This window comes from Hipposideros armiger, unplaced genomic scaffold (genome assembly GCF_001890085.2).
Source record: "Hipposideros armiger isolate ML-2016 unplaced genomic scaffold, ASM189008v1 scaffold_94, whole genome shotgun sequence".
NCBI classification, from domain to species: Eukaryota; Metazoa; Chordata; class Mammalia; order Chiroptera; family Hipposideridae; genus Hipposideros; species Hipposideros armiger.
In genome coordinates, this window is record NW_017731444.1 from 3,960,821 (window position 1) to 3,988,287 (window position 27,467).

The 27,467-nt window shown below is 55.6% G+C and overlaps 1 protein-coding gene across 7 annotated transcripts in view; it reads right to left on the minus strand.

Moving 5' to 3' along the window:
- Positions 1 to 849: 849 nt before the first annotated feature.
- The window catches only part of NOL4L (nucleolar protein 4 like), a 130,066-nt gene continuing 103,448 nt past the window's right edge, over positions 850 to 27,467 (minus strand). For 5 of the 7 annotated variants that reach the window (XM_019645795.1, XM_019645800.1, XM_019645801.1 and 2 more), the window contains 6 exons: positions 13,326 to 13,603; positions 10,976 to 11,161; positions 10,707 to 10,898; positions 10,344 to 10,466; positions 9,745 to 9,946; positions 850 to 5,461 (listed from right to left, as the gene is read on the minus strand). In XM_019645795.1, the coding sequence (XP_019501340.1) occupies positions 5,241 to 5,461; positions 9,745 to 9,946; positions 10,344 to 10,466; positions 10,707 to 10,898; positions 10,976 to 11,161; positions 13,326 to 13,603 (1,202 nt within the window). In that variant the 3' untranslated portion in view covers positions 850 to 5,240. The remainder of the gene's footprint in view (positions 5,462 to 9,744; positions 9,947 to 10,343; positions 10,467 to 10,706; positions 10,899 to 10,975; positions 11,162 to 13,325; positions 13,604 to 27,467) is intronic. The other 2 variants (XM_019645797.1, XM_019645798.1) reach the window with 2 other exon arrangements.

Genomic DNA, 27,467 nt, shown 5'->3' on the forward strand with positions numbered 1-27,467 from the left:
AATTTCTATTTTAAAAAGATTCTTTTGCCATTATAAAAAATGTTATGAAAACAACTGCCATATCTGTACACACAAGACACACATACACAATTTTTAACAGTAAAACTTCAGTTTATGCTTTTAACTCACATGGCACATGATCAGAATTGTTTTTGAACTCATGACAATGCGTTTTGTCCCTACCCATATTCCTGCAAGCTTTCTTTTAAAGTGTAACCTAAATGATACATGTAGAATGAAAAAAAGTCTGTGCACAAGTAAACGTCTTTGGAAAAAGCAGCCCTTTTGTCTCCTTCAAGGTGGAATCTGGGGTTTGGGGTTGAGTGGGGATGTCATGTAGTGAAGGTTCAGGACCAGGAATGGTGTGTCCTCAGTTTTCCAAGCCAGCGCTTGCTTGGGGATTGTTAAGTGAGTTTGGTTTCTGTCAGTGAAGAGCAGAGCCCTGGGGTGAGGGGAGTGGGAAGGGCTCGGTTTGCAGGGAACCAGCTGCATTTAAGACCTTGCTTGGTCACTGGCTGAATTTAGGCGAGGTGTGCCCCCAGTGTGCCTCTGCTAACACCCGTAAGTGGGGGGAAGAGCACCTCCCTGGGAAGGTGACCACGAAATTTTAACATGGCACCTGGTGAACACCAGTGAAGGCTCGTTTTTTTCACCTAACGGGCTAGGTGCTGAAGGAAATGACAAGTTCATCTGTTCAAGAAAATTTACCAAGGACCTGTGTGCTAGCTTTTTTTGCTAGGAAAAGGTAGAATCTACCAGTAGAAAGGAATGTCAGTGCCAAACTAGATTTAGAAGGAAGAGGTCTAGCTGGTAGTGCTGCTGTAGAGAGGACACCGTGGAAATAAAGCATTCAGTTTGTTATTCAGTGTTTATTAAGTAGATTCAGTCTTATATATGATATACAGATTCAAAAGAAAAAGGATTCCACATACTTATGAAATCAGTGCATTTAGCAAGTAATACCATGGAGATAACAGCTCGATTAACAGCTCATTGGTCTTTTGTTAAGTGAGGGGAGAGGGAGTTGGCCTGTGCTAGTCATTCCACAAACAAAACAGAATTTAGTTGCATCACATAGAGAAGACACAGTCTAAGAATTAAAATATTAAGCCACATTTACTGGAAAAACTCACTATATAGAACACAAAGAATTTTTATAGAGCATTGAGGAGGAAGTCCCCACCTGCTTAGAAGAGCCACGTTAAGTTGCATAGGTGCATATCTGTAAAAATATAATTTAGAGGTGAAGCCATTGATTAAGTAATAAAGAGTCACCTTTAAAAGTCGGTGCCATCCACTCTTTGCCTTAAGTGCCATATGCTTATCGTCTGTAGCCCCCTGCCCCTCTCCAGAGGTGATGTCTCGTGCACAAGCTGCCTCCAGGGGAACCCTGCAGAAATGCTTGTGCCATCTGCACTGGAGTCTTAAAGCCTCATCTCAGATACGGAACTCACGCTCCTCCAAAACATGTCTGAATTATGCCAGAGGACTGACTTGGGTCAAGTCAGTCTTGGGTTGTCCTGATATCCTGAGTGGCTTGACCCTGAAGGTCACATGAGTCATCTTGACCTTCCAATGTCCTCCCAGGCTGCTGGGAGAACATATCCATCCCATAGCTCTGCAGCGGAGTCCTGCTTTCCCTTTTCATCTGTCCGCACAGCCATCCCCCAGCGGCCACAGGAAATCTGTTCTGACCCCTACTTCTGAACGGACCACGTGATAGACGCATATGGGCCATCTGCCGCGCGGCGCTTTTTCTGAGCTTAGAAAAGTGTGTTTCAGCAAATCTGAGTTCTGTGTGGTGTAGGTTTTCTGTTTCTGTTTTTAGGTGGAAACATAGGTAGAAAGTGAGAGGTTTTTGTTTTGTGGCTTTGCTAAGCAGGTGGGCCTGGTGAGGTGCCCCTTCCTCCTCAGGAGCGAGTCTTGCAGAACACACAGGGACTGGGGCATCTGTACATGTAAACAGTACACTTTCACTGAGTCCAAAATTAGGAGCAAAAATACAAAGGTTCACATTGGTCTTAGGTAGATACAGGCGAAAAAGGATCGAGCTGTTGAGCTCAGAAACAACAAAAACAAAGTTTCTAAAGCACCACTAAATTATATAAAAATCAGACCATGGACGGATTGAAACTGGTATTCTGGTGAAATACTTTACTATTTTGTAAAAAGTTTTACAAAAAATTACAAATTAAAAGTATCAACCCTCTGAGTTCAAAGCAGCATTTTGAAAATGAACTGGTAATTAATCCTATAACCACCCCCGGAGTCCTAAGTGGCCCTTGGGAATAGGGATGGTGGGGTTCCACCTGTTTGAAATACTCTAAAACCTCCTAGCCCCTGCCTGTCCCCTGTTCCCCCCCCCCATGCTGTCCTTGGGTGTACACTGTCCGCTTGTACGAGTGCTGAGGGTAAGTGAATTTCAGATGCTCTAGGTGATCCGCCAACTAAGACCAATCCCCACTCTCCTGATTGCACCCTTCTCTCGGGATTAGCCCCCTGCAAAGACTCTGGAATTGGTGTGTTCTACTCTCCGTTACCTTTTTAACTTTGGATCCCAAATGACTCACTTGTGCCCTGAGGCCCTCCCTCCGTTAAGAATTTTAAATGGCTGTGGGGCAGGGCTTTGGGGAGAAGGCAGTCCCCCAGGGTGAGGGTGGGACGGCTGGAGCGGGGTTCAGCAGAACCAGCTCTGGGATGCTCCCCACAGCAGGAGAGGGACTGGGTTGCAGCTGCATCTTTTAAAACAAAAGCAAAACAGAACAAGTTCCCTGACTGAACTAGCTAATGGAATCCTGTTTCCACACAGTAACTTGCTCCTGATTCTGCCATGTCCAGAGCTTCAGGTGTAGCTTCACTGGGAAGGAGCCCACCCGAAAGGTAGGGTCGACACGACAGAATCCCATCCTGGAGGGGCTGCTGGAAGCCCCAGTGGACTAGTACCATTGGCGGTCCTTTCCTTTCTCTTTAAAACACATTGAAACTCCGCTCTTACCGCAGTACTTAAGTCGGCTGAAAGTGGTCAGTTAGGGCAGCCTGAACTCAGAAAAACGCGACTTCAAACTGTAGCTTATACTGATCTTTCGATCTAATCCCTTGTGTGGTCTTTCTCACTCCTGTCTGTTAGGAGCAAACCACTCGTGCCTGGCTTGGGGACTGCCTCTGGGAGGAGAAATGACATGTTAAGCAATTGATATCAAGAATTCTAAGGCGGCGATTGTCTCTGCCAGTTTTTAACATTAAGATTTTCACAAATTGCCTGGGGTAACATTTTGCAAAAGATCTACTGATTACTTTGTAATATTGTTCACACACAAAAATAAATATTTACACAAATTCAAACATCAGGGAGTGTACTGAGCAGGGGGGGCTAGATGTGTAGATGGCTGGGGTGTGGGAGAGGTCTTGGGCACTGGAGTTTGTGCTGTGCTAAGGGGAAGTCTGGGGTGTCCTGGCCCTGACTGGAGGCCTGGGGGTGGGGTCAGATGGAAGGCAGAGGTGGCGAGGTGGAGTGGAGTGTTGGAGGCCACTTGAGAGAGAAAAGACCACCCCCAACCTCTAGGGACTGGAAGTAAGCATGGGGTGGGGCACCCTACCTTTCAGCATTTAGGGATCCGAGGCAGGGTGGGGCACCCACACTGGAGCCCCCACCCTGCCCCTCCTGAGGGTGGTTTGCCACAGTGCCAGGAGGCAGTTGGCTGCAGAGAAGCTGGTTTGGGAAGGGGTGCCTGCTCAGGGGTCAAGTGGCGCTCTGTGGCTGTCCTGGGGTCCACTCGGCCCTGGCTCCCCTGGGGCCTCTTTGCTCTCAGGGAGGAAAGGCAACAGAGGGCTTCTGCCAGCTCTGGGCAGGGGCGGGCAGCAGAGGGCTGCTGTCATGGCTACGGAGTGCTGCATGGAGAGGCCCCGGGGGCCTTCTGAGGTCTGGATGAATCCCTGGTTTTAGCAGCACTGGTAGGTATTGCACTGAGCAAGAGGAAGCGTCTATCGGGAGGAAGGAGACCAGGCCGGCCTTTTCTTCCACCCTTTTTCACACTCCAGGGATTATGGGTTTCTTCTAGGACAGATCCCTCCAGAAGGAGGCTGGGTCCTAGGAAAACCCAAGTGGCTTTTCCAGTTCTGTTGATGGTCCCTTTATTTCAACCATGGGAGCAGGGGATGGGAGCTACAGTCCGCCCAGGAGCTTCTTGTTTGGTGGTTGGCTGCCTGACAGCTAGGGGCTCACCCTGAAGAAACGGCACCTTCCCAGCAGGTATCTGAGGGCCCTGGGTCTGTGTGGAGAAGGGTTCAAGCTGGCTCCCTGGGGGCAGGGACCCTGCTGACTGGCTGCCTGCTCCCAGCGCTCTGTCCTGTCTAGCAGCTGGGAAGACCCGGGCCAGGGCCCTCTCTGGGCCCAGCTCCTGCCACCCATCTGGACTTACCTCCCAGGCAGACGCATTGGGGGGGGAGTGTGGGGGGAATTGCGAGACAGCCATTCAGAACAGGCTCAGGGCACATCCTGGAAAAAGCCCCCGCTGGAGTGTGAGGTAGAATACAGGTGGCCGTGACTGGGGCTTGTGTGGAATGTGGGGCTGGGAGATGGGGGGAGCCATGTGTGTTTGCCTTTGCTTTGCATGGGTATGGGTGAGGTCCTCCCGCTTGGCGGTGCTGGGCACTCAGAGAGATAGCCAGCCTGGCGCCTGCCCCACCACAGCCCCACCCTGCCGGCCCCCGCCCGTGCCAGTGTAGTGATATGGAATGTTAGGTCACAGGGAGACAGCCTCTTGATCAGACAGACACAGACTGGCAATCTGTACAAACACAAAAGAATCCATTTTCAGAAAAATAAATTACTAAGGGGAGAGAGGAAGAAGGGTCCACTTTGTTTTTCTTAATAAATATGCAATTCTGCTCACCTAAGACTTGAAAGGTAATTATCTGGGGGTGGGATTCTAACATCAGGGTCCACAAAGATGATTCTAAATAGAGCTGCGGCCCCAGCGCCTTGTCAGGGGATCCCCAGCCCTTCCAAAGCTGCCCCATTGGCCTCTTCCAAGCAGGTCAGAGCACCTGTGTGGTGAGATTTCAAAAAAAAAGTGTCCTTGTGCCCAAAGTCTCAGGTGCTTGGAGTGTGGCTAGAAACAACTCTTTTGGATCCCACCTCTTTCAAAAACCAAAATGTACCAACTGGTGAGGCAAGAAGCCAGGTCCGGGGCTGTGTCCGCCTCCTTCCCGAGGGTAGTGCACGCCAGGGGCCGCTGGGGTCAGTTCTGCTGTAAAATGAGGTTTTCCAGTTCGTCTGCTGAGCGCAGTAGGAAGGCGGCAGACTCTCGGTAGCCGGCGATGAGCTGCCGTACAGCGCTGATCTCCGTGGGGCTGAGCTGGGCGGTGGGCATGGTCCTGCTGGTGCTGTTGCTGGAGGGCGTGGGCGTGGGTGTGGTGGAGGTGGTGGAGGCCCCACCTTTCATGCTGAGGTCTGTGGGCCCTGCGGAAAAGGAGAGGGAGCGTGAGGGGGGAGTGGACACCTTGCATGGCACCTGGGAGGTGTCATCATCCTTTATGTTGTCTTGGGGGCGTGCTGTGGGTCAGGCACTTGGGCCTGAGGCCCCTGTCTTGATGGTTGCACCCTAGTGCCTAGAATGGGGCCTGGTACCCGGAGATGAGACATGGGTTCTCCATTAACCCTTAGGGTAATCCTGCAAGGAGGGTCCTGAGACCTGTTGTCACTGTGTGACAAGTGGAAGAAGCCAAGGCCTGGCGGGTGAGAGGTTTACCCAAGATCACACACATGCATGTGGCTCTGCATTCAGGGCAGGGTAGCATGCAACAGGGCATGGGTGGTGGTGTCAGACAGGGAACAGGGCTCCCTGGCACCGGTCACACCTCTGCTGCTTTCTGAGGCCCGTCAGGTAAACGGTGCTCCCCCAATAGGCACACAGCCCGGCTCTGGTCTCCAGGTGAGGAGGCGGCCTCGAGGCAGAGGAACTTCCCTGACTCCCCAACATGGTGAGCAGAGCTGCGACTGGGAACTGATGGTACCAAGAAGGAAGGCTGCCAACGTGTCTGGTGGGAGTACAGGTATGTGTGAGGTCCTTAACAGGGCAGCTGTCAGCAGAGGTGTTCAAGACGCTGCAGATAGGCAGGGGCCTGATCCGTGAGAGGGACAAGTGCAGGGTCCCCAGTGTCAGCCACAGAAGACCAGGAAAAGAAACACGCACGTGCATGCTCAGACAGGGAAGGGGCTTCTGGCCAGCTGCCCTGCGTGGCTGTGGGAAAGGGGGGGCCTGAGCAGCCAGATTGTGACCAGAGCCCGCAGGAGGGGCTGGGCTGTTAAGCCCATCTCTGAGGAGTTGTGGCACCTCGAACCTTCCTTACTTTGAGGAGGGTCCTGCTGCTGGGATAGGAGTGTGAGGTGGGACAGGATGGTCAGGACAGGACCCAGAGGTGCTGTCCTGAGAAATCACCTCCCCTTTGCCCTTGGACAGTGGCAGTAAGGAGGGAGCCTAACGTCTTAACATAATAGGCCCTGTTTCCTCTCTGCCTTTCCCAAGCAGCTCTGTGGGGTTGGCCCCTGGCTTTGGAACCAGGGGAGCCTGGACTGGAGGCCCGCTCTGCTGCTCCACAGGCCATTCTCTAACTTTCCTAAGCCTTGGCCCGTTGTGTGCAACATGAGGAAGCTGTTGTGGGGCTGAGCCACACCTGTGAAACCCTCAGCATGGCCAGCGTTTCTTAGCCGGTAGAGGCCCACTGGGAAAGGGCTGCCAGACAGGCGTCAGGCTTTCTGAATGGGCTCCCAGGAGACTGGGATCCTCCTGGAATTTGAAAAGCATTCTTTCAAGGTGTTCAGCAAGAAAACAGCCAAGAAGCGAGGCTCTGGGGCTGTGGAAGCCGGAGTTGCCGGAGGGAGGCTTTCTCTGAGCCCTCTAGGTCCGTCCTGGTTCCCTCCCCCGTTGCCTGTATGCAGAGGTTATTGTACGTGGTGTGCGAGGCTGTTCTCAGTTATCAGCCATCTCTTCACTACCCTGTAGGTTCTGGTAGTGGTTTCGCTCATTATTGCATCTACAGTGGCAGTTTTTAGACTGCTATAAAGAGAGGTGGACAAGCTCTTGTCACTGGAGACATCTAGACGGGAAGTAACATCATAAGAGAAATTATGGAAACTCGGCTGCTGTTAAAAGGAAGCTGCCGCAGCTCCCAAATGGGGAAGGAAGTTGGAGTCTAAGATGACAGTGTGTCACATGGGGTTATTTCCTCTCTAACTAGAGAACATGGATGTCAGGAAGGAGGTCCTAGGAGCTGGTTTGCCAAGGAACATCCTTGGAATTGAGAGGCAAGAGGACAGTTAAGTCTGTTCAAATGAAATGCAGGAGGAAGGAGGGGCTGTGACTTGCTGAAAACAGCAGCCAAGTAGGCGGCTGATTCTCATGTTGGTGGCCAAATGAAAGGCTGGGAGCAGGGGTGCCTCTGCTGGCTCCCAGTCCCCTCAGACAATGCTTGGGGACAGCAGAGGAAGGCTGGAACCACCTGCCACAGGTGGTGCGCTGGCCCTGGGCCCCCTCCCTCTCCTACCTCCATCCCCAAGTCCTGTCGTCTTCACCCTGCGCTCAGAGCTGTCCTCCTCTCTGGGCTGTAGCTACACCCCAGAAAGGAGAATGTCCCTGTTTGCTTCAGTCAATCTGATCTGGAGCCACCCTCTCTCCAGCTCCAGTTACAGGAGAATGCTCAGGTTACCAGGTGGTTGCTGGAGGGGCTGGAGAAGCACAGAGTTGCCCAGCACCCCAGGCAAGGCAGGCAGAGCCCGATTCTATCTAAGCTGATTTGCATCTCCAGATGACAACCTAATGAGCAAAGTGAGGCGCTCTGAGCCACTGGTACAGCTGTCCAACCCAGGTACTAAACTGACTGAATGATCATTTAGAGGGCTGCTGCTGGGGAAGGCAGGAGGACTGGGACCCTTGCAGCCACGCAGCTGCTTGTTGCTTTCGTCTAACTGCTGGACTCAAGCCCAGTGCCCACCGGACATGCTGCCCAAGGCAAGGAGGTAAATGAGCAGATCTCTGCCTTGGTGACCTCACTTCTAAGGAACCAGGATGCTCACAGACGCTGAGGCTCCAGGAGGCGCAGAGCCAGTAGCCTCCCAGGCAGGTGTGAACAGCGCATGCAGCAGGCCCAGGGCCCTCAAGAGGCTGGCGCAGTCCCGACAGCTGCAGCCCTGGGATAGGCCATGCTGCATGGCGCCAGGTGGAGGCTTATCGCCATCGCCTGCTGCCTGGAAAGGACGGCCCCAGATGCCCTGGGTCTAATAAGGGCTTCTAACCTCCCTGTCCTGGGACTTGTCTTCAGATACACATTTACAGGGTCCCCCTGAGGACTGAGAGATGGCTCTTCTTTCTGGAAGGAAAGCAGCCCGCCTGGGACAGCCGTCCCACCCCTCGCTGCGGCCAGCCACCCTGGCCTCCGTTTCAGGGATTAGGGCCAGCAGCCTCTTATTTTAGGTTAAGAGGCATTAGGAAGGGATGAGACGTTAAGTCCAGGTAGGAATCTTCCAGGGACCTGCACATGCTTCCTGGTGGTGGGGAGGTAAGTGGAAGGTGCCTGGGCTTTCTGCCATGGGTAGGGACCAGTCCCCTCCCTCGCTGCCCAGGGACACCAAGCGGTCTCCTGCAGTCAAGGGCTTGAGGGGAATTCTCAGCCATGTTCAGCCAAGACCTAGAACCAGGGTTCCTTGGCCTGTGGGCGGTACCCTTCTCCAACCTACTCCTCAAGCAGCAGCTTGGTTCACCCTCAGCTCTTCCCCTCCCACTACCCTTTGACCCGGAACGTATACTGCTTCTGCCTTCTGCTCCCCCACCCCCATTCAAATCTTACCACAAGGGCAGACAGCACAATTCACAGCCTCCATTGCTCAAAACCTATCAGTGTCTCCCACTGAACACAGAACAAAATCCAAGTGCCTGGCCCAAGAGGCCCTGAGATCACTCCACCATCCCTGCCTGGTCACGAAGCCACTAGGTGGCTCTCCACCCGTGGGATCTGCTCTTCCCCTGCCACACCCACACCCACCCTGGCCCCAGTGTGAATGGGCCTGAGGTCCCCACTCAGGACATCACCTAACTCCACAGGGAGGCTTGCCTCTTTTTAGGGATTCTCTACAATACCGGTCTATGTCCTGTTGGCATCAGAGTTGCCTAGGAAGAGTTACAGGGAGCACCTGAGGAATCACGGCCCCAGGTGACCTAGATGGGGCAAGGGCTGAGGCCCTGCACCCAAGAAAGAACTGCCATCTCTCAAGTGAGGTCTTGAGCTGAGGCCTGGAGAGGGAGGTGATGTGCCAGCAGCCACCTGGCAGGCCAGCCAGACTGCCGCTGACCTGGACCAGGCCTGGGCCAGATCTTGGCTGCACCACTGTCTCCCTGAGCCTTGGTCAGTGTGGGTAAGATGGGGGTGTGAAGAGGACTCAATTCGGGAAAAGAGCAGGGCCTGGCTGGAACTCAGTGCTCACAGTGGCCTTGAGGGGGGAGTGGAGCCAGAGACAGGCCCAGCAGTGCAACAAACGAAGATGCCTCCTTGGAGGCGAGACGAGAGTAGGCTTTTTGTTTTAATCAGCTGAAGTCTTCCTTGTTTTCCAATTTAAGGACTGGTTAAGATTATGAGATGGGGAGGATCCCTGTACCACGAAGGAGCCACTTTACCCCCTTCCCAAGGCTACAGTGTAGACCAGCCGGATGCTGGTCAGGGGGCCAGAGAACCTGGGTCTCCCGCACTCACCATTACTGTGATTTCCTGTTTGCAGGGAGCCAGGGGGCTGCAGGTTGCTGCCCAAGGCCCCATAACCACGGTAACTGTAGTTGAGGCCGCCGTTGACATACACAGGGTCCTGGGAGTAGGAGGAGGCTGGCAGTGAGTAGGTGGAGTGGGTGATGGCTGCGGTGTCACGAGAGTGCTGCTTGTCCAGGGCTATGGGCTCGTCCTGCAGTGGGGAGGGAGGTGCTAGGGAACCAAAGGGGCAGCAAGGCCCAACCACTGTCCCTGGGCAAAGGCTGCAGGACTCTGCTCCCCGTCACTGGTCGTCTCGCCACGGGCCTCCACCTCTGCTCATCTCTGCTGGGCAGATCTGATCTGTTCCTGCCCCTCTGAAAACACTTCCAGGGCCCTTGGGCTGAAAACTAGACACTCTTCCTGGGTCTGCAGGGCCTTGGCAACTGGGCTGCTCCCCTCCCACCCCATCACCCCTGCCCCCTTGGTAGTTCCCCCACCCTCAGGACTGCTCTCCCTGCTCCCTCTGCACTCGGGGCTCCAGTGTCTGTGGAATGACTGATGTCCATCTGCCCGGGAGCGACCCAACAGCAGCAGCAGTGAGCAGGTACCTGCGAGGACTGGTAGATCTCTAGGCGCATCCTTTTGGCTGCTTTTCTTGTCTCGCTCTCACAGGCAGCTGCCAGGATGTTTTCTGCCATGGCCGAGGTCAGGTGGGGAGGCGTGGGTCTGGTCTGCAGGTGAATGGGGACAGAGCAGTGCTAGGCTTGCACAGAGAGCCTGCTCGTGTGGTGGGTGGTGCAGGACTGGGGTTTGGGCTCTGGTGCCATTGTCTATGGAGCTGTGACATCTTTCTGGGCCTCAGTTCCCGCCTCTGTGCAACAGGGATCACGGTGCCTGCTTCTGGGGCTTGGAGAGGATTATGGGAAATGTGTCTGGCTAGAGGTCAGTGGCTGCGCAGGGGAAGGGCTCACCATCTCCATGCCGTTCTTCTTCATGCGCCGGCAGGACTTGAGGTACGTGCGAATGCGCTTGCGGGCCCGCTCCTGGAACTCGGGAAACTGCCGGCTGCAGGACTCGATGATGGCCTGGATCTTTTCCTTGGGCTGCTTGGAGATGGGCACCATGCGGTCCAGGTTCTCGTCCACAAAGAGACGCACAAACATCTGTGGGAGAGACAGGCTGTGGGAAGAGCTGGTCCTGGCTGCCACCCCCACCCAACTCATCCCTTGCGGGCACTCACGTTGAAAGCCTTCAGGCGCTCAGGGTCCATGCCCTCAGAGTCATTCATCTTGTCATTGTCTTCATGGTCATCATGGTCATCGTCGTCGTCATCTGCTGTGGGAGCCCGGCCCACAGTCAGGTCCTCAGGGCAGCCACTGACCTCTGTCTTGATGGAATCGTAGCTCCCAGAGCTATAGGGGGGGGACTGAGAGAGGGCAGGGGTCAGGCCAGGTTCTCTCATGACCTCTGACAGGCCATGCTGAGCTTGGAAACTAGGATGGCAAGTACACCCAGCTGCCACGTGATCCACGGCTGCGAGGCCCCAAGCAGGTCACCTCTCCCCACTCCCTTCATCTGTGAAATGGGGACAGCAATGCTGCCATCCCCTCCCTGGGCGGCTGTAGGAAAGACTGCCTATAACAGCACACGCAATGGCCTGGTGCCCTTGGAGGCACTGAGTGGAGGGTATATTAGTGGTTTACTCAGCAGCAGTGCCCACACCAGGACCCGCCACATCATGCGAGGGAAAGGCAGACACAGAAAGTGTTCCCACCAGCCTCTTCTGGTTGTGCCAAGATCTGTTCTGGCTTCAGGGTTTCCTCCCTGATCCCCAAGGGACTACAACCCTGAGTTGATGACCGAACTGTCACAAAAGTAGCAAATGTGGTGTCTGTTGGGGAGGAGGACAGATGGACTGGGAGAGGGAACCAGCCAAGGTAACAGGTCCATTAGGAAAAATGCATTCCCAAAGCTGGAGTTCTCCTGTCTGCCACTGTCCCCAGGAAGACATTGTGAGCCCCAGTGCAGAGTGTGTTGAAAGGGGAACGGAACCAGTGCAAGCCACCGGGCATTCACCCACTCTGAGAGCAGAGAAGGGACCCAGCCTCCAGTTTTCTCCATCTTTTTCACCCTCTACAGCTCCTACCCTCTGGTCCCTGCCCTGAAAAGGCTCTGTGAGGACCACTGTCATTTGCCTTTTAGAAAGTTTGCATCTCTGGTGAGTCCTGACTTCACTCACTGGGGTCCTGACTAGCAATGCCCTGGGAATGGCCCCTGCCCTCAAGGAGGTGAGCATCTAGCAGGTGGTCGAGTCCAGGAAATAAACAGCAAACAGCTGCAGGGTGAGACCCTGCAATGTGGTCACATGGTGGCCTGGAAAGGGATCACAGCTTTTGCTGACAAACCAATGGAAGAAGATAAAGACACTGAATGGTGCCCAGAATCCAAGCAGCTGCCACCACCAGGCCTCCCCGTGACATGTCCACAGGGATCAGCCTCCCCAGGGCCTCTTGCTGCCTCATGCTAGGCTTGGAATGGAGAGTCAAAAGACCACCTGTGCAAGTCATATTTGCAAGCTGCTCCTCAGCCAATCCTCTGTTAGCATCAGAGGAGACAGAGAAACTGTAAGACGCCAGCTGCTGGTGGCATTCATGCTCCCATCTCACTTCCTCGGCCCACACATGTGGCCATGGTGGCAAACTCTCCCTTTCCAGCTCTTTGCTCACTGTGGACAGCAGCTATGCCTGTTCCTCAGACCTAGTCAAAGATGGGAAGGTTATGCTCTGGCCAGTACCTGCTCCATGGCCTAAGCTCAGACTCAGACAACTAAACTCCTAGCCATTTGTACAGAACTTGCCCCTGAGACGCCATCAGAGGCAAGCAGTGGCCTTCACCCCATCCCCCTGCAGAAGAGAAAACAGGCTGAGGGAGAGGAAGGAACCTGTGCAGGGGCACGTGGCTGGAGCCCAGGCATGTAGGGCTCCACGAAGGCAGCTCTGGCCCTCAGCCCTGGCAGGAGGAAATGCTCCCAGGCGAGCTCGTATGCTCAGTACTACACTACAGGAGGCAGCTCGCAGGAGTATGAGGGGAGGCCCCAGAAAGCAGGGGGGACATCTGCCCTGCCCACCCTTCCCTCACCCCCCATCAGCCTGGTCTGTCTGTATCCCTTGGGCCACAAACAAAGGCCTTACCCCTTTTCTGCACCATCTGTAAAATGCAGAGCAGCCACAAAACATGAGGCCTTGGGCCTGTGTGCTGGATGTGGCCACTTGCTGCGGTTATCCACAGCAGATTGTCCTGGGTGTGGAGAGGGACAGGCCACACATCACCTACCACCTCTTCAGAGGCAGAGGCCATAACCCCACTTCATGGATGGGGACACAGGCTCAGAGAAGTGAGGGTCTTGTTGAGGTCACACACAGGTCTCCCGGTCCAGAGCCTCCCCAGGAACATCACGGTATAGCAGCATGGCCACCACCCTGACTTGGCGTCAACCCTGGGCACATCTAGTTTCATTTCAGTCTTGCACACCCTGACACGTCCAGGAAGAAAAAGGCTCAGGTGGGCCCAAAGCCCGCAGCCCCACACACCTCAGGGGTGGTCTTCACCCCGTACTTGACGCGGCTCCGCAGTCCATCGGTGCTGCAGCCGTCTGAGGGGTAGGAGGGTGTGCCGAGCGCCGTGCCTGGCGGGAGCTTATCACACAGGTTGATGGGCTGATCTTCAGCGGTAGCCGTGAAGTCCATGGGGGCCACGGCGCCGTTGCCATTCATCTCGGGGAAGGCGGGGTCGCCCTGCGTGCTGCTGGATGTGGACGGGTTCAGGGTGGAGGAGCCATTGCCGCTGCCACTCTCAGACGAGGAGTCGTCTGAAACAAGAAGCCTGGGTGTGAGGCCCCAACCAGCACACAATGTCCCCTAAGACTCCCCAGGGTATCGTGGCCACGGCAGCCACAGGGAGGACTTGCCCTGTGTTGTCCTCACAAGCATCCCTGGGCTGGAGGTGAGCATAGCTGCCCCTCTTAGAGGCTTCAAGAGGCTAGCTTTGCCCCAACCCCAGATGGGGGCAGGGTCCCTCTGCCACAAACTATGGCGGTTCGGACCAGAGTGGCCACGGAGTGTGCAGGGTGTGGTGGTCTCCTGCACTCCACACCCACAAACGCCACACCCAGGCTCATGTGAGGCCCAGTTTCAAGGGCCTGGAAGTGAGTGCATTCCACTTCAAGTCTGACCAGCCTGCTGCTGGCCAGAGGTCCTTGGACACCCCAGAAGCTGCTTGGGGCCTGGCCAGCACCCCCTTCTTCCTCCAACTCACTGCAACCTTGCCCCTTCACACCCTCTTCCCACAGGACCCCCTCCCCAAAGCAGGCCCTGGGATTTCTCCTTTCTCTGCCTGGGGAAGGGATGGCTCCATTGTAACCCCACCAGTTACCCACTCCCTGGCAGGCCCGGCCCAATCCCGGCAGCCTAAGGCCATCCCCCAGATCTGCGGTCTGTGCATAGCCCAGTAACCTTGGATACCCGGAGACAGGGCTGCAGGGTCTGGGGTATGCATCCCCTGCACCTCAATCCCTGCTTTCATGTGGTGACAGCCCAACAAAGCTCTGCCAAGGGCGCCCCCTGCTGCAGAGAGCGTAGCATTGCCTAGGAGATCCAGAACAAACTTTAACTGGCGGGTCAGATATTTTCAGATAAATTCCAGGCCCTTCTCCCGCACCCAGCCTCCTGCTTGATCAGCTGAGACTGCAGAGACCGACGCTATATTAGAGCTCCCGGGTCACTGTCAGGTGAGTACCATGTGGTTCCTGTGCGGCTCTGCACCTGCACCCAAAGCTGGGGAGGGGAGGGGCGGGCACAGTGAGCCCTGACCACATCCTAGGCCGCCCCTTCCCCCGGGCCAGGGTCGGGCAGGACCCCACCCCCACCCTCGCAGCGACAGATTATGAAGATTTAGTCCCTGGTGCTGGGCACTGGGCACGCGCGCCTCCAGAGCGTCCCCATGGCGACCGAGCAGCTCTAGAGCCTCAACCAATCGCTGGCTGTCTGGGGGCGGAGCCGGGCTGCCCATCAAGCAGCCGGGGCCACGGTCAGAGGGGGATGGGAAAGGCCTAGGCGCAGTGGCACCCCTCCCCCTCCGCTGCCGCAGGTCTCCCGGGCTAGGCTGCACCCCCTTCCTCTGGGCAGCCACGGCTCTTCCATCCTTCTGCAGGGCAGCTCAAGGCTCTGCTCACAGCCTCCCCCACCGCTTCCCCCTCACTCAGCTATACCCCCGAGTCTCCAGGCCTGCGGTCTTACTACCTCTGGGACCACACTGCCCATCCCCTCCTCCTCTATCACAGATGGGTCTGGTTTTCTTCTTGCAGTATCTCCAGCACCAATCTAGACGTTTGTGGAATTAACAAATTACCCAGCAGTATTTACTGAGCACCTACTGTGTGCTGACCCCGTCTGTCCCAGCTAGGAAACAAAATAGTGACTACAACCAAAGTGCAGGGTGGGGGTGGGGGGTGCAGATTCTCATCACTGAACCACATGAAAGTAAATGGGCCACCAACTGCCCTCCAATTTGTAGACCACACCCATTCCCTCCGCCCATCCAGTCCAGCCTCCTTAGCTGCCCTCCTTGTTCAGCATCCCAGCTCCCCTCCATAGCGCATGTTTCCACCCTACCCTTTTCCAGCACTGGCCTTATCACCACTGCTCTAGTTCCATAACCTTCCTGTTCCCCACAGCCTGCTGAATAGAGTCGACTCCTGCCCAGTGATCTTGGTTCCATGCAGCCTCCCCCAAGCCCAGGTCCCACTATACTGGCCACCCCGGACCTCACATGTCCAGACCTTGCTTGGGCTCTGCTGTCTGCCTGCCATGTTGCTTCTAGCTCAGTAAATTGTCAGTCAGCCTTCAATTCAAGGCCTGGCTCAAAGCTGCCGCCTCAGAGCGAGCCTCCTTCTTCTTCTGTCCCTAGAAAGGAGGAACTCACAGCCCTGCCTGGTGCCTGTCACACCAAGGGATACTTCGTGCCTCCTTCACCTGGCCCAGGGTTGGTCCTGAGAGCTGCCTACCTCCCCCCAGGGCAGGGCCTGTTGCCCAAGAAGCCCCCACACCTGAGGATCAGGGGCCTCTGCTGGGCCAGGGAACTGGAGGGCAAGGATGGATACCCATACTGGCCAATCGTCTGAGCTCCTATGAGCTCTGGCAGGTGCCCACTTGCTTGACCTTGGAGGGTCTTGTCTTCCTCCTCTGAGAAGGAAGAGTTGCTAGGAGGGTCAACGGGCACCATGCCTGGCACACGGTGAGCTGTCACTGTTGCATTGGCATGAGGCCCATGGCCCTTTGCAGTACCACTCCTTGCACAGGCCCAGAGGCAGCACCCCAGCCACCGGCCTCCCCGACCAGGTTTTCCTCCGGAAGTATGGACCCCTTGCCCTGTGCTTCCCCAGGTGTGAGCATGTAGGAGACTCAGGTACTGAAGAGACACGGGCAGGCGCTCCTAGCTCAGGAACCCAGGGTGGCGGTTCAAACTCTGGAGTTGCCAACGCCCTTGCCCCAAGGCTATGCACTTGGGCTGCCCAGCCAGAGAGCCTCAGGCGCTGGCTCCAGCTGGCACCCCCTCCCCACTACTCAGATGCCGCCCCAGCCTGGTGAGGGAAGTGGCTGGGCAAATGGAACCTGTGAGGCACCAGGAGCCCAGACCTCAGGTGGCCACCATTCCAAGTTTTTAGAAGAAACGAAATCTGCAACATAATGTAAAAATCCACACTTTAAAATATTGGTGACTGACGTTGTTTACATTTTGAAAAACTGCCACATAAATGGGTAAACAAAATTTGGTCTACCCATGCAGTAGAATATTATTCAGTCATAAAGAGGAATGAAATTCTGACACATACTACAACATGGATAAACTTTGAAAACATTATGCTAAGTGAAATAAGGCAGATACAACAGGACAACCCTGAATGAGTCCACTTATATGCAGTATCTAGACAAGCACATTCATAGACACAGAAAATATATTAGTGGTTATTGGGGCTGGAAGAAGGGAGGATGGTATTTATTAAACTGATACAGAGTTTCCATTTAGAGTGATACAAACGCTACATTAAGTCCTCAAAGTCATGATAGAAACTGTTACCTTAAGTGAAATGATGTATAAGGAAACCAATTTTATCAGAGACTGATGGATATAAATAAGAGTTAAGTTCCTATGGCATATTTTTGGTAACAAAAACATTACCAAACTTCTAAATAAAGACCCAAAACACTTCTAATATTAAACACTAAATATGAACTATATATGTACACTTAAGAAAGGTTAATAAAAACCACAGAATTATTTTCCAACATATGCTTATTCCAGTTCTGGTCATGGGTGACTGGAGCAAACCCATGCAAAGCCATGTAAACTCCACACAGACAGAGGCCCCGACTGGAAATTGATCTTTTCTCATCAATATTATAACGAAATAACATTGAATAAAATGACGGACATCATTTGAAGACCTGTATTTTGGAAATAACGGTGCTGGTTGCACAACATTGTCAATGGACTTAATGCTGAATTGCACGCTTAGAAATGGTTCAAACCGCAAATTTTATGTTTTACATATTCCACTACAAAAAAAAATCCCCCCAAAACGAACCAAAAAATACCTTGAGCAGGCCAGTGGGCTCCAGTTCACAAGCTCTATTTCCTCCCATCCCATTTACCCATGGGCCAAGCCTCTCCCACCTCCACACCACATCCAGCAGCAGCAAAAGCCAGCCACACACACAGCCATGTCAGAGAGACAAGAGAGTCACCAGAGCTTGCGTTCCCCAATCACGCTGCTCAGGGCCCCCTCAAGCCAGCATGCTAACCACCTGTGTGCACAGCCTTCCCAGGGCCACCTGGCTCGTGGCTGCCCACAACTTGGGTTCTCTTTTTGCCAACTGGGTTTTAGGCAGCATGCAGGGGGGCTGTGGTATGGGACAGACATGGGCTATGTCTCCTTGAAGATGACACTTCACCTCCTGGAGCTTCAGGTTCCTTTCAAAATGGGTGTCATGTCGGTAAAACGGGGTTTATAAGGTGTAGACAATACCTGGCAGAGAGAGCAGACACTAAAAAACAAAGTTGGGGGCTGGCCGACTGGCGTGATGGTTAAGAACTGGCTTGGGACGCCAGAGGGCCCCGGTTCGGATCCCACATATGAGGGCCAGTGGCACTGCCCTCCACAGCTAAGATGCTGAACAACAGCTCAACCTGGAGCTGGGCTGCCATGAGTCGCCGGCGACGGCGTAGGCTGCAGTCCCTGTGGCAGAGGGTTGCCATGGGCTACCGTGTGTAGCCAGCAGCCAGCGTGAGCGGCCATCCAGAAGCTGGCGACTGATCTGCCTCGCCCGGGAAGAGCATAATGATGGTGCCAACTTGGGCCAGTGAAGCAACGTCCTCCACAACTAGACTGAAGAATAAAATGACAGCAACTTGTCTGTTCCCCTTCCCCCAATTCCCCAGCACTGTTCCCATCCCCCCAATTCCCTCATAAAAATCTTCAAAAAAAAAAAGTTGGTTCCCTTTGTCTCACACTTTCTCACTTTGTAATGCACCTACTTCCTACACACACATCGTTTAGACTGGAACATGGGCTTTTGGGGGCTCCTCCGAGCTGGTGCCAAACCTGAGGCGGGCACAGTGAGGGCAGGAGGGAGAGAACTGAGCCTGGAAGGGGCTGTTTTCGCCTTTGTCCCTTTGTTTCTTGAACACCTACTGGGTGTCAGGCCCACGTAGGGCACTGGGGACACTGGTGCAAAGACGAGCGTGGCCCTTGTCCTGGGGGCTCATGCTCTGGCAAGCAAGAAGCCAAACCTAAGAGTTCTAGCGGAGACTGAGCGCTGAAGAGAAAATCACACGCGTTGATCCGTCCCTCCATCCCCAACTCCAGCCGTGCTCCCAAGCGGTCACATTTGCTGTTCCCTCTTCTGACACTCTGTCCCTAGTTCTCTCTCAGGCACACTCTCTCCCCTCCAGGGCTTTGCTTAAAGGTCACCTTCTCAGTAAGACCTCCCCTGCCCAGCCCCCTGCCCCCACTCTAACATGTTGACCCCATTACCTATTTTTCCGAGAGCATCTATTACCTTCTTACATATTCTGTCTATGGTCAGACCCAAGGTTGGCAGGGCTGTACCGGGTGGGCCCAGGTCGGTCCTACCTCTCCAGAAACCATGTCCCTCCATCTGGTGAGGGATCCCTAGTCTTCCAGGGTAAGCACGTGCCCCAGGCCTGGCTACACGGAGCAGCCCATCACAGTGACCAGTGACAGGCCAATCTGGACCCAGAAAAGTCAGTCCTGAGGCTTCTGCTGAAGTGACTGGGAAGGAGTACTGACCCCTTGGGGCTAAGCTCATTTGGCAGGGTGGCCCACGCCTGGAAGGTAGGGCTAACAGGTTGGCATGGACAAATCCCCCAAATCCATCTGTGCCCAAAGAAGGCCGTAGACTGTTTGGTTATGGGACTATTTGGTTACTGCTGAAGCTAGTGAAAGGTGGGTTTGCGTCACATGTCTGGTTTGGTCCTCACCCTGTCTCCTTACGTGGCCCACCACAACCTCAGGCTCAGTCCTAAGGTGGCTGGTACCTCCAGGAGGCGGTGCCTGCAAGGCCCCTCCCCTAGCGCCTAGCACAGCACCCATCCCAGAAAGCTCACCTGTCACTGTTTGGGGACAGAAGGAAGAGAGAGAAATGTCAGCATCCCAGGCTGGGCAAGCTGGGTTCCGATCCATTCCTAATTCCATCCTCCTCCCAACCCCCTCCAAAAAGTGATTTAAGAGAAACACAGACACATACCCAAACCTGTGCCCCAATGAGACGAGGCAGCTCAGGCAGGGGGGCAAGTGCGGGGCCTTGCTGCCTCTTGACCTTGGGCACAGCCTGCCTCCTTGGGAACTCTTATCTGCAGTCCAGGGAGTTGCCGCTGACGCCCTGTTGGGCTCTGACACTTTATGACCCTGTGAAAGAACCCAGCTGGCCCCCAGGCACCGAGGTCCTGGAACACGGGGTGTAGGAGCTGGGCCTTCAGGGGTGCAGGCGTCCAGCCGCGGGGCTCTTTGGGTAGGCGCGTGTTCCGGTTAAACCTGCCTAGACCTGGAGTTGGAGGTGACCCTCTTGTCCCCAGCTGTGCTGCTGTGCCAGGAGGCCCCTCCAGGATGGGCACCCCACCCAAGGGCAGCCTGCCGGAGGCCCGAATGCTGCCGGCAGGACAAGACTGTCCCCAGCCTGTGACTGTGAGAGCCAGAGAGAGAAGGGTGCACGGGGAGCTGCAGGGAAGCAGCCGCGGAATGCACCCCTTCTGAACATTTCCACAAAACCAGGCCTCCCCCAGCTCTGATCTGGGCAGGACACAGAACCCACCACCTGTGCCCGGAATGCCTATGGGCAGGGAAGGACTGCCGTGCCCATCCATTTAACGTGGGGCAATGTGCTGCTATTCAAATGGGGGAATTAGTGATGAATGGGGGAAATTGTTCCTCCCTCTGTCCCGTCTCCAGAAGGAGACAAAAACCCCTTTTACCTCGGCAAACAATGCCCCTATGTGGGCGCCAGTGCCCCGCAGCCCGCACAAGCCCGGCTCTGTGCAAGCCGCCAATCGCCACACCGGGCTCTGGGGCCACAGCCAGTGGCACCCTCTCCCAGTGGGCGACCCGTGCTGGCTCCCAAGGCAAGCTAGGGAAAGGCGGGACGGTCCACCATCCCTGAGACCACGGGCCAGGCATGTGGCCGCCCAGCCCAGTAGGCCCAGCGCAGGCTGCCTTCTGTGGGCAGAGGTTTGGCTGCTGGAGGCAATGCCTCCCGCCTTCGTCAGCTGTCACAGCAGCAGCCAGGCAGGGGAGAAAGGAGGAGCCAGGCAGGGGAGAGCAGGGGGCATCAATAATTCACACACAAAAGAGAAGGGTGGGGGGAGTGTAGAGTGCGGGAGCCAGCAGCCCCACCGTGGGCTGGGGAGGTGTGGACACCAGGCAGCGGCTAGATGTCTCAAGAACCAGCCTCTCCTCTTCCCTCAGCCACTGTGGCTTTGGGCTGCAGTCCGGGGCACTGACTCTGTTCTGAATTTGGGGTGTGCACCTCACAGGGCTGGCCCCCGTCTGCTTTGACAAAGGCCGGTGGCCTGGGGCCTGGGCCATGTTTACATGATACCGAGTTCCCAGGAGCACTAGGCTCCTGGCTGGCTACCCTGCTCTTCCTCCCCGAGGAAAGGGGGAGGGCCCCAGGGTCAAACGGGGGGGCACTGAGGAGCTGGGAGACGCAGTGCCCCTGGGACCCCACCATCCTGGGTGGGGGGATCACACTGGGCGCTTGCCCCACCCTCTGGCCTTTGGTCCCAATTGCCTGTCTGGCTGCCCCTCCTGAGCACCCCGCTCTTTCCCTGGGGAACCCCTCTAGCCTCCTAATGCCACCCGCCCAAGGGATGCCAGCACCTCTACTCCACAGCACCCGCCTTCCTGCCTGCCCTTTTGTGACTCATTCCTCAAACAGGTGCCAACACCTGGGGCTCTCAGTCTAGAGCAGTACCGTCCAATAGAAACAGAATGGGAGCCACCTAGGGAATTTTCAATTTTCTAGGAGCCACATTAAAAAAAGTGAAAAACCTGTGGAATGAATTTTAATAACCTAATTATTTAACCTAATATATCGGGAATATTATCATTTCCACAAGTTATCAATACTGTGTTAAAACTGAAATATTTGACATTCTCTTTTCATACATACTAAGTCTGAAACTCGGTGTGTATTTTACACACACTATAGCACATCTCAGTTTGCATGAGCCCTTTTCAACAGCCGTCTGTGGCTACCACAGTAGCCAGTGCAGACCTAGATTTTCATGACTTTTCCCTAAAACTGAAATCATTTCTCTCAGTGTAGGAAACCCTGGGGTGCTGGCCCCTAGAGAGGGGTCCAAGCTGAAGAGGAAAAAGAGTTCAGGTCTTGGGGGAGGTGGCCTGAGCAGGGTCGGCGGTGGGGCACTGGGAATGGGTGCCTAATTTGGTGGGGTGCACGCCTGACTTGTGCAACCACCCCCGCAGCAGGCAGCAGGGAGGAACCAGAGACTCCCAGAGGGAAGTCACTGGCCATCGCACAGAGCGAACAGCAGAGCCCAGATGAGCCCCAGTGCTGCCTGACTCACCCTTGGTGCTTTCTTCTCTAGGCCTCAGTTTGCCCATCTGTACTAAGGGACAGTCCCCCACCCCTGTCTCTTCCCCACTTCTTGCAGCCCCTCCCCCAACACACACTGGCCAAAAATGCTCAGGGGGAAACACTCCCAGTACTAAGCCTGGGTCTGTGTCTTCCCAGGTCCCACATTCTCCCCAGCCCCACCCTCTAGGCCAAGCACAGGCAGTGAGAAATCAATGCTAATTCAATGTACAAAGCTCTAGCTGAGATGCCCACTTCACCCTCCCACCCAAAACAAATCATGTGCTCTGAGAGCAAACAAAGCCACTTCGGGCAGCCATGTGTGAATGATTCATGGGGCATGGCCCTACCCCAGGGCCTATGTGTGAGCGTGTGGCATCTGAGGGCCCCTGGCAGGGCCTCTACCGGCCCTCCCGGAAGCCAGTCTGGGTTCGGTGCATCCTAGTCCTTAGGTCAGAGTGATGACGCCAACGTGGCCCCGGTCACTTCCTGGTTCCTGGGAAAGTTGCCCTTGGAGAGGCTCAGGGTGGCAGTGCCTCTCCTGAACGGCCCTGCCTCAGCCTCCTCCCCAGCACAGCAAGGCCTCCTCCACAAAGGGTCAATAAGCAGTTGGGGGCTACATGTATCCTGGGCTGAGGGGCACAGGGAGGGCCAGGGCTCTGATATCCCTGATGGCCCAGATGTTTCTGGGGGCTCTCCGTCTCCCTTACCTCTCAGGCCCTAGAGCTTGTCCTGCGCTAATGTCCTTACCAGGCATCTGGGGGCCTGACGGGGCCTAAGACCCTGGCAGCCTGCACAAGGCCAGGGCTGTGTGGGCCAGGCCTGCTCCTGGGATAAAGGGATCCCTCGGTGCTGTCTCCCAGCCTCTCTTGCTCTTCGGCGGCAGGAGGCCAGGACAGCCTAGCATTGTCTGTGCTGCCTGCAGCCCAGCTGATGATGGACACTTTCCTGTGACCCGGGACGGCCAGGGTGGCCCATGGCCAATCCCCGGAAGGGCTTGGGCCCCAGTTCTCTGCTCCTGGGGGGAGGGGAGGGCAGAAGGCCACTGCCTCTCCATCCGGTGTGGATGTTTGGAGCCTTGAATAGGAGCAACAGCTCTTGCTCTAAAATGAGGATGTGTGTGCCCTGCAGCCAGAGGAGGAGGCCCGGATCTGCAGATGTGGGTGAGAGAAGGCTCAGAGTCAAAGGCTGCTGCAGGAGAAGTCCCTCAGAAGCCATCCCAGGGAGGCCGTGGGAAAGGGGCCACCACCTACCCCCAGGTGACAGTGACCAGGGCGGATACCCAGCCATGAATGTTGGGTCCATGGGGAGTTGCCTGCATATGCCACGGAACGCTATAGCCCCTGGTAAAGAGAGAGCTGCTCTAACTGCAGAAGTGAGCCCCGTGGGAGAACACGATCCACAAAGAACAAGAGAAGTGGCCCAGGCTCAGGGGTAATGCAGGTGGCCGTCTCTGAGCCCCAGTGGCCTGGCCCCAACTCCCACTCGCCCCTTCCCCACTAGCAGCACGGCCCCCTGCCTGTCCCCTTGCAGGAGTAGCTTCCACCCCTGGCCGAGACCACTCCTGTGGCATCCATGGTGCCCAGCACAGTGACTGCCCCAATGCCTTCTCTTTGGGCAGCAGAACTAAAACTCACAGCTGCCTGCCAGCATGGGAGCTTAGGATGGGTCTGGGCTTTGCACATCAAGGGGCAAGATCTTGGGGGATTCAGGGTCCCCCGACAGGTGTGGGCGGGGAGTGGGAAGGGAGCTCGGGAGGAACTAGGACAAGCTGTGAGTGTCCGGGTCCTCCTAGCCCTACTCCCTTTTCAAAGAAGACTCCGGAGGGCTCAGAGCAGGGGCACAGGGTGCTGGTGTGAGTGTTGTCAAGAAACCCAATGGTCAGGACCCCATAGGGCTCAATGGAGAGGGGACCAAGAGAAGCCTAAATGGGTGAGGAGACGGGACTGTACCAAGGGGGGCTAGTACGGGTCCAGAAAATCTGGGAGAGGTGAGGAGGAGGACCCTCGGTCTTTCAAGGGAGGCCCCTGACCCACCTACGGCTCCTTAGCCTATAAATACCACCCGGTGGCCATGAACCCCGGCCGCTGGCCCTTCAGCACAGCCCCTTGCACCAGCCTGGCCACTTCAGAGGAAACGATCCTACAAGCATTCACTGAGCCTTCCCCGCACCAGGTGTGTGCGGAGCCCTGCCCACACGTCATCCGGTCCTTACCCACCTTCCAGTGAGGGGAAGTGATTTGCCCCAGGTCGCACAGCGAGAAGGGAGGGGAGGCAGGATCTGAGCCTGTGCAGGGGCAGCGTGGCTGGGGCCTGTATGCTTCCCCTGGAGACCCACCCTGTGGAGATGGGGGAAAGGCACCCGGGAGAGAGAGGAGAGGCAGCACCACTGTAAATACTGAGCCCTGGGCAAGCAAGTCACACGCTTGCCTCCTCGCCAGGTAACTGCCCTGCCACCCAGTTTGCATTTCTGGGTAGTGGAGGGCCACACCCAAGGGCAGCAAGAGCCATGAGGCAGGAAGCTTTGGTCTTTTCACCAAGAGCTCCTGGGGACACATCAGGATGAATGACCACAGTCACCCAGGCCATGCCACAGGCAAAGCCGGGGACCAGAGGGTGAACAACTTGCTTAAGACCGCACTGCAGGGCCAGGGAAGGCCAGGGCCTGCTCAGGAGAGTCGCAGCGGAGTGCCGGGGGCCCGCCTGCAGGCAGCCACGTCCAGTTGAGACCCCAGGCCCACAGAGGTGGCCTCAGCTCTCTCCATCTTCCCGGAACCCTTCCTTGCCAGGTGGCCTGGCTGTGGCAGGGGCCCCGTCTCTCCTGGTGGAAGCTGGGGGTCACAGAGAGCTTCTAGAGACATGCCACCTAGGAAGCCCCCAACCCTGGCATTTGGCATCGTCCTCCCTCCCCAGCCTCCTCCTGACACGCTGCCCAAGCTTCCCGAGCGTGTGCCTCAAGCCTGCTCCACCTGCCTCAACATCACACCCAGTGCGGCCTCCTCCAAGAGGCTTTCACTGGGCCCGCTCTCTGCCACGGGTTACGCAGCAGCAATCTGTTGAGCACCTCCTGCGTGGAAGGGGCTCGGGGTTCCAGCCCGGACACGGTCTTGGCCTTGGGGATGTTCCCTGTGGCACTGTAATAACACGAAAGGCGAAAGGCGGACTTGAATGTCCTGCCCGATGTGTGGCCCAAATGCTGACTCTAGAGTCAGAGACCCTTGTGGTCTGGGCAAGTTACATCGCCCTCTGTAGGAAAGGCATCGTCACAGCCCTGAGCTCAGTGTCACCAACCTGTCACCAGCTTGGGGCTGGGCACGCAGTGGGCTCAGGGATGGGGCCTCTAGTTACTGGACTGACCGAACAAACCTTTAAAAATGCTATTTCAGTGATGGGGAGAGGCAGAAGACATTATGTGGGGAAAAAAAAATGGCTGCAATAGTACATGATCCCTTCCCCCCTCCCCTTTTGTTACAGAAAATGAGACTATGATTATACACACACAGAAGACTGAGAAAACTATGTCCCAAATATTGGTATTTTTTATTTATTTTTTTTGCTCCTGTATTTTTTCTAAATTTTCTACAATGAATGTAATATTTGTGAACTAAGGGGTAAAATAAGATACATTTCTACAGAGATACCCCTCCTGCCCTCAGAAAGCTTACAGCCCAGCAGGGGTACCATGTGCTGTTGTGCCTGTCCCTCTCCAAACTGCAGGCTCCTTGAAGGCAGAGACGGGCTTACCGACCTTGCATGCCACTGACTGGGGCTCACTATTCACATGACAAAACTGATGAAGAGCCCTGAGAGAACCAAAAACTTAAGCCAGGACCCTCAATGCCTTGTCCAGCCTCATGACATGGTGATGGGCACTGAAGGGGCAGCAGGCAGGAAGCGCTGGTCCCATGCCCCTAGAGGAAGGGAAACTCCAAGGCTCAGCGGGTCCCAGAGGCCCGAGGCTGGAGCGCGGTGGTCTCATCTAAGTGGGGTAAACAAGAGGTCATGAAATGCCCCAGGACGCCACACAGCTCCTGGCCAGCAACTCCTGATGACCCTGCAGGAAGACAGAAGCAGGACCCTCAGCTCTCCCCTGGCGCTGGCTTCCTGTCTGCCTGGGAGGTGAGTAATGTCCGCTCTCCACCCCCATGCATCCCTTCTGGAGGCCAGGCCTCACATTTTCCGTTCAGGAAGGGGCAGAGCAAGAGGCCTGGTAAAGCACATCAAGGGGAAATGGAAGGAGTGCGCCCTCGCCTTGCCCCGCCTGCCGGTCTGGACCCTGGCCTATCCGCGTATCTGACAGCAGGAGGCCTGCTGCCTCACCTGCCTGTGTGCCTGTTCTCCTTCACTTTTCCATTCACTCATTCATTCAACAGACACTTCCCCCTGTCTGCTCTGGGCCAGGCCCGGTGCTGGGGTCCTGGCTCTCAAGGTGCTCATGGTATCTGGGGACAAAACGGGCATCAGGTAATCTACTGATGGGCGTAATTACGGACTAACGGGCTGTTCAGTCCCAAGTCAGCACCAGACTACAATGTCTCTGGACAAAGTCTCAACAGGTGGCTTCTCCCAGGTGTGCTCTCTCCACCCCCAAAAGGCAGCCCTTTTGGGCCAGAGTGTTTTTCCAGGCATCTGTGATGAGACCAGAGTGCTGTCTGGATTCAAAAGAAAGCCCAAAGCCTCAGCCACCTTAGTGGTGGGTCTGGGGAAGACTTGGCTGTGTGTGAGCGGGGGGCAGTGCGGGAGCGGACCACTGGGCCCGAGAAGCCAGCGCTCTGAGTGTGTGTGAGGAGCCTCCTCTGGGCCCCAGGATCCCTTGTCTACCTTTTGGGGAATGGAGGAACAACTATTTATTAAGACTTGATTCCCAGAATCTCACACATGGCATTGACACCTGCCAAAGAGGAAAAGGGCAGTCTCGGCACCGTCCTGACGCTGGCCAGGTCACCCAAATTCATCCCCTGATCCTCAGTTTCCTCCCGTGAGATGGAACAAGAACGATGTGCTTACCCACAGCAGCTACAGCCTGCAGCAAGGAAGTGCCTTGCGAGCCATGCTCCTGGCCTAACGGCTACGATTTAGGGAGCCGGGAACGGACTATCAAAGAGATCTGTGAAGTGAAGCCTCGCAGGCAACGGCAGGCTTGGGGGGAAAGCACAAGCTTGTTTCAGGGCAAGTGCACGCCCGCTGCTGGTGAACCTCGGAGACAAGTTAGGGCGGGTGGGGGTGCTCACTGGTCTCAGCCCTGGGACCTGCCCTGCCAAGGCCCTGCCTTCATCTGCCTTTGTTAAAACTTGAAAGAGGAGGAGGAGGGGCAGGGGGAGAAGGAAGAGGAGGAAGAGGAGGGGGAGGAAGAGGAGGAGGAGAAGGAAGAGAAGGAAGAGGAGGAGGAGGAAGAGGAAGAGGAAGAAGAGGAAGAGGAGGAAGAGAAGGAAGAGGAGGAGAAGGAGGAAGAGGAGGGGGAGGAGGAGGAGGAGAAGGAGGAGAAGGAAGAGGTGGAGAAGGAAGAGGAGGTGGAGGAAGAGGAAGAGGAGGAAGAGGAGGTAGAGAAGGAAGAGGAGGGGG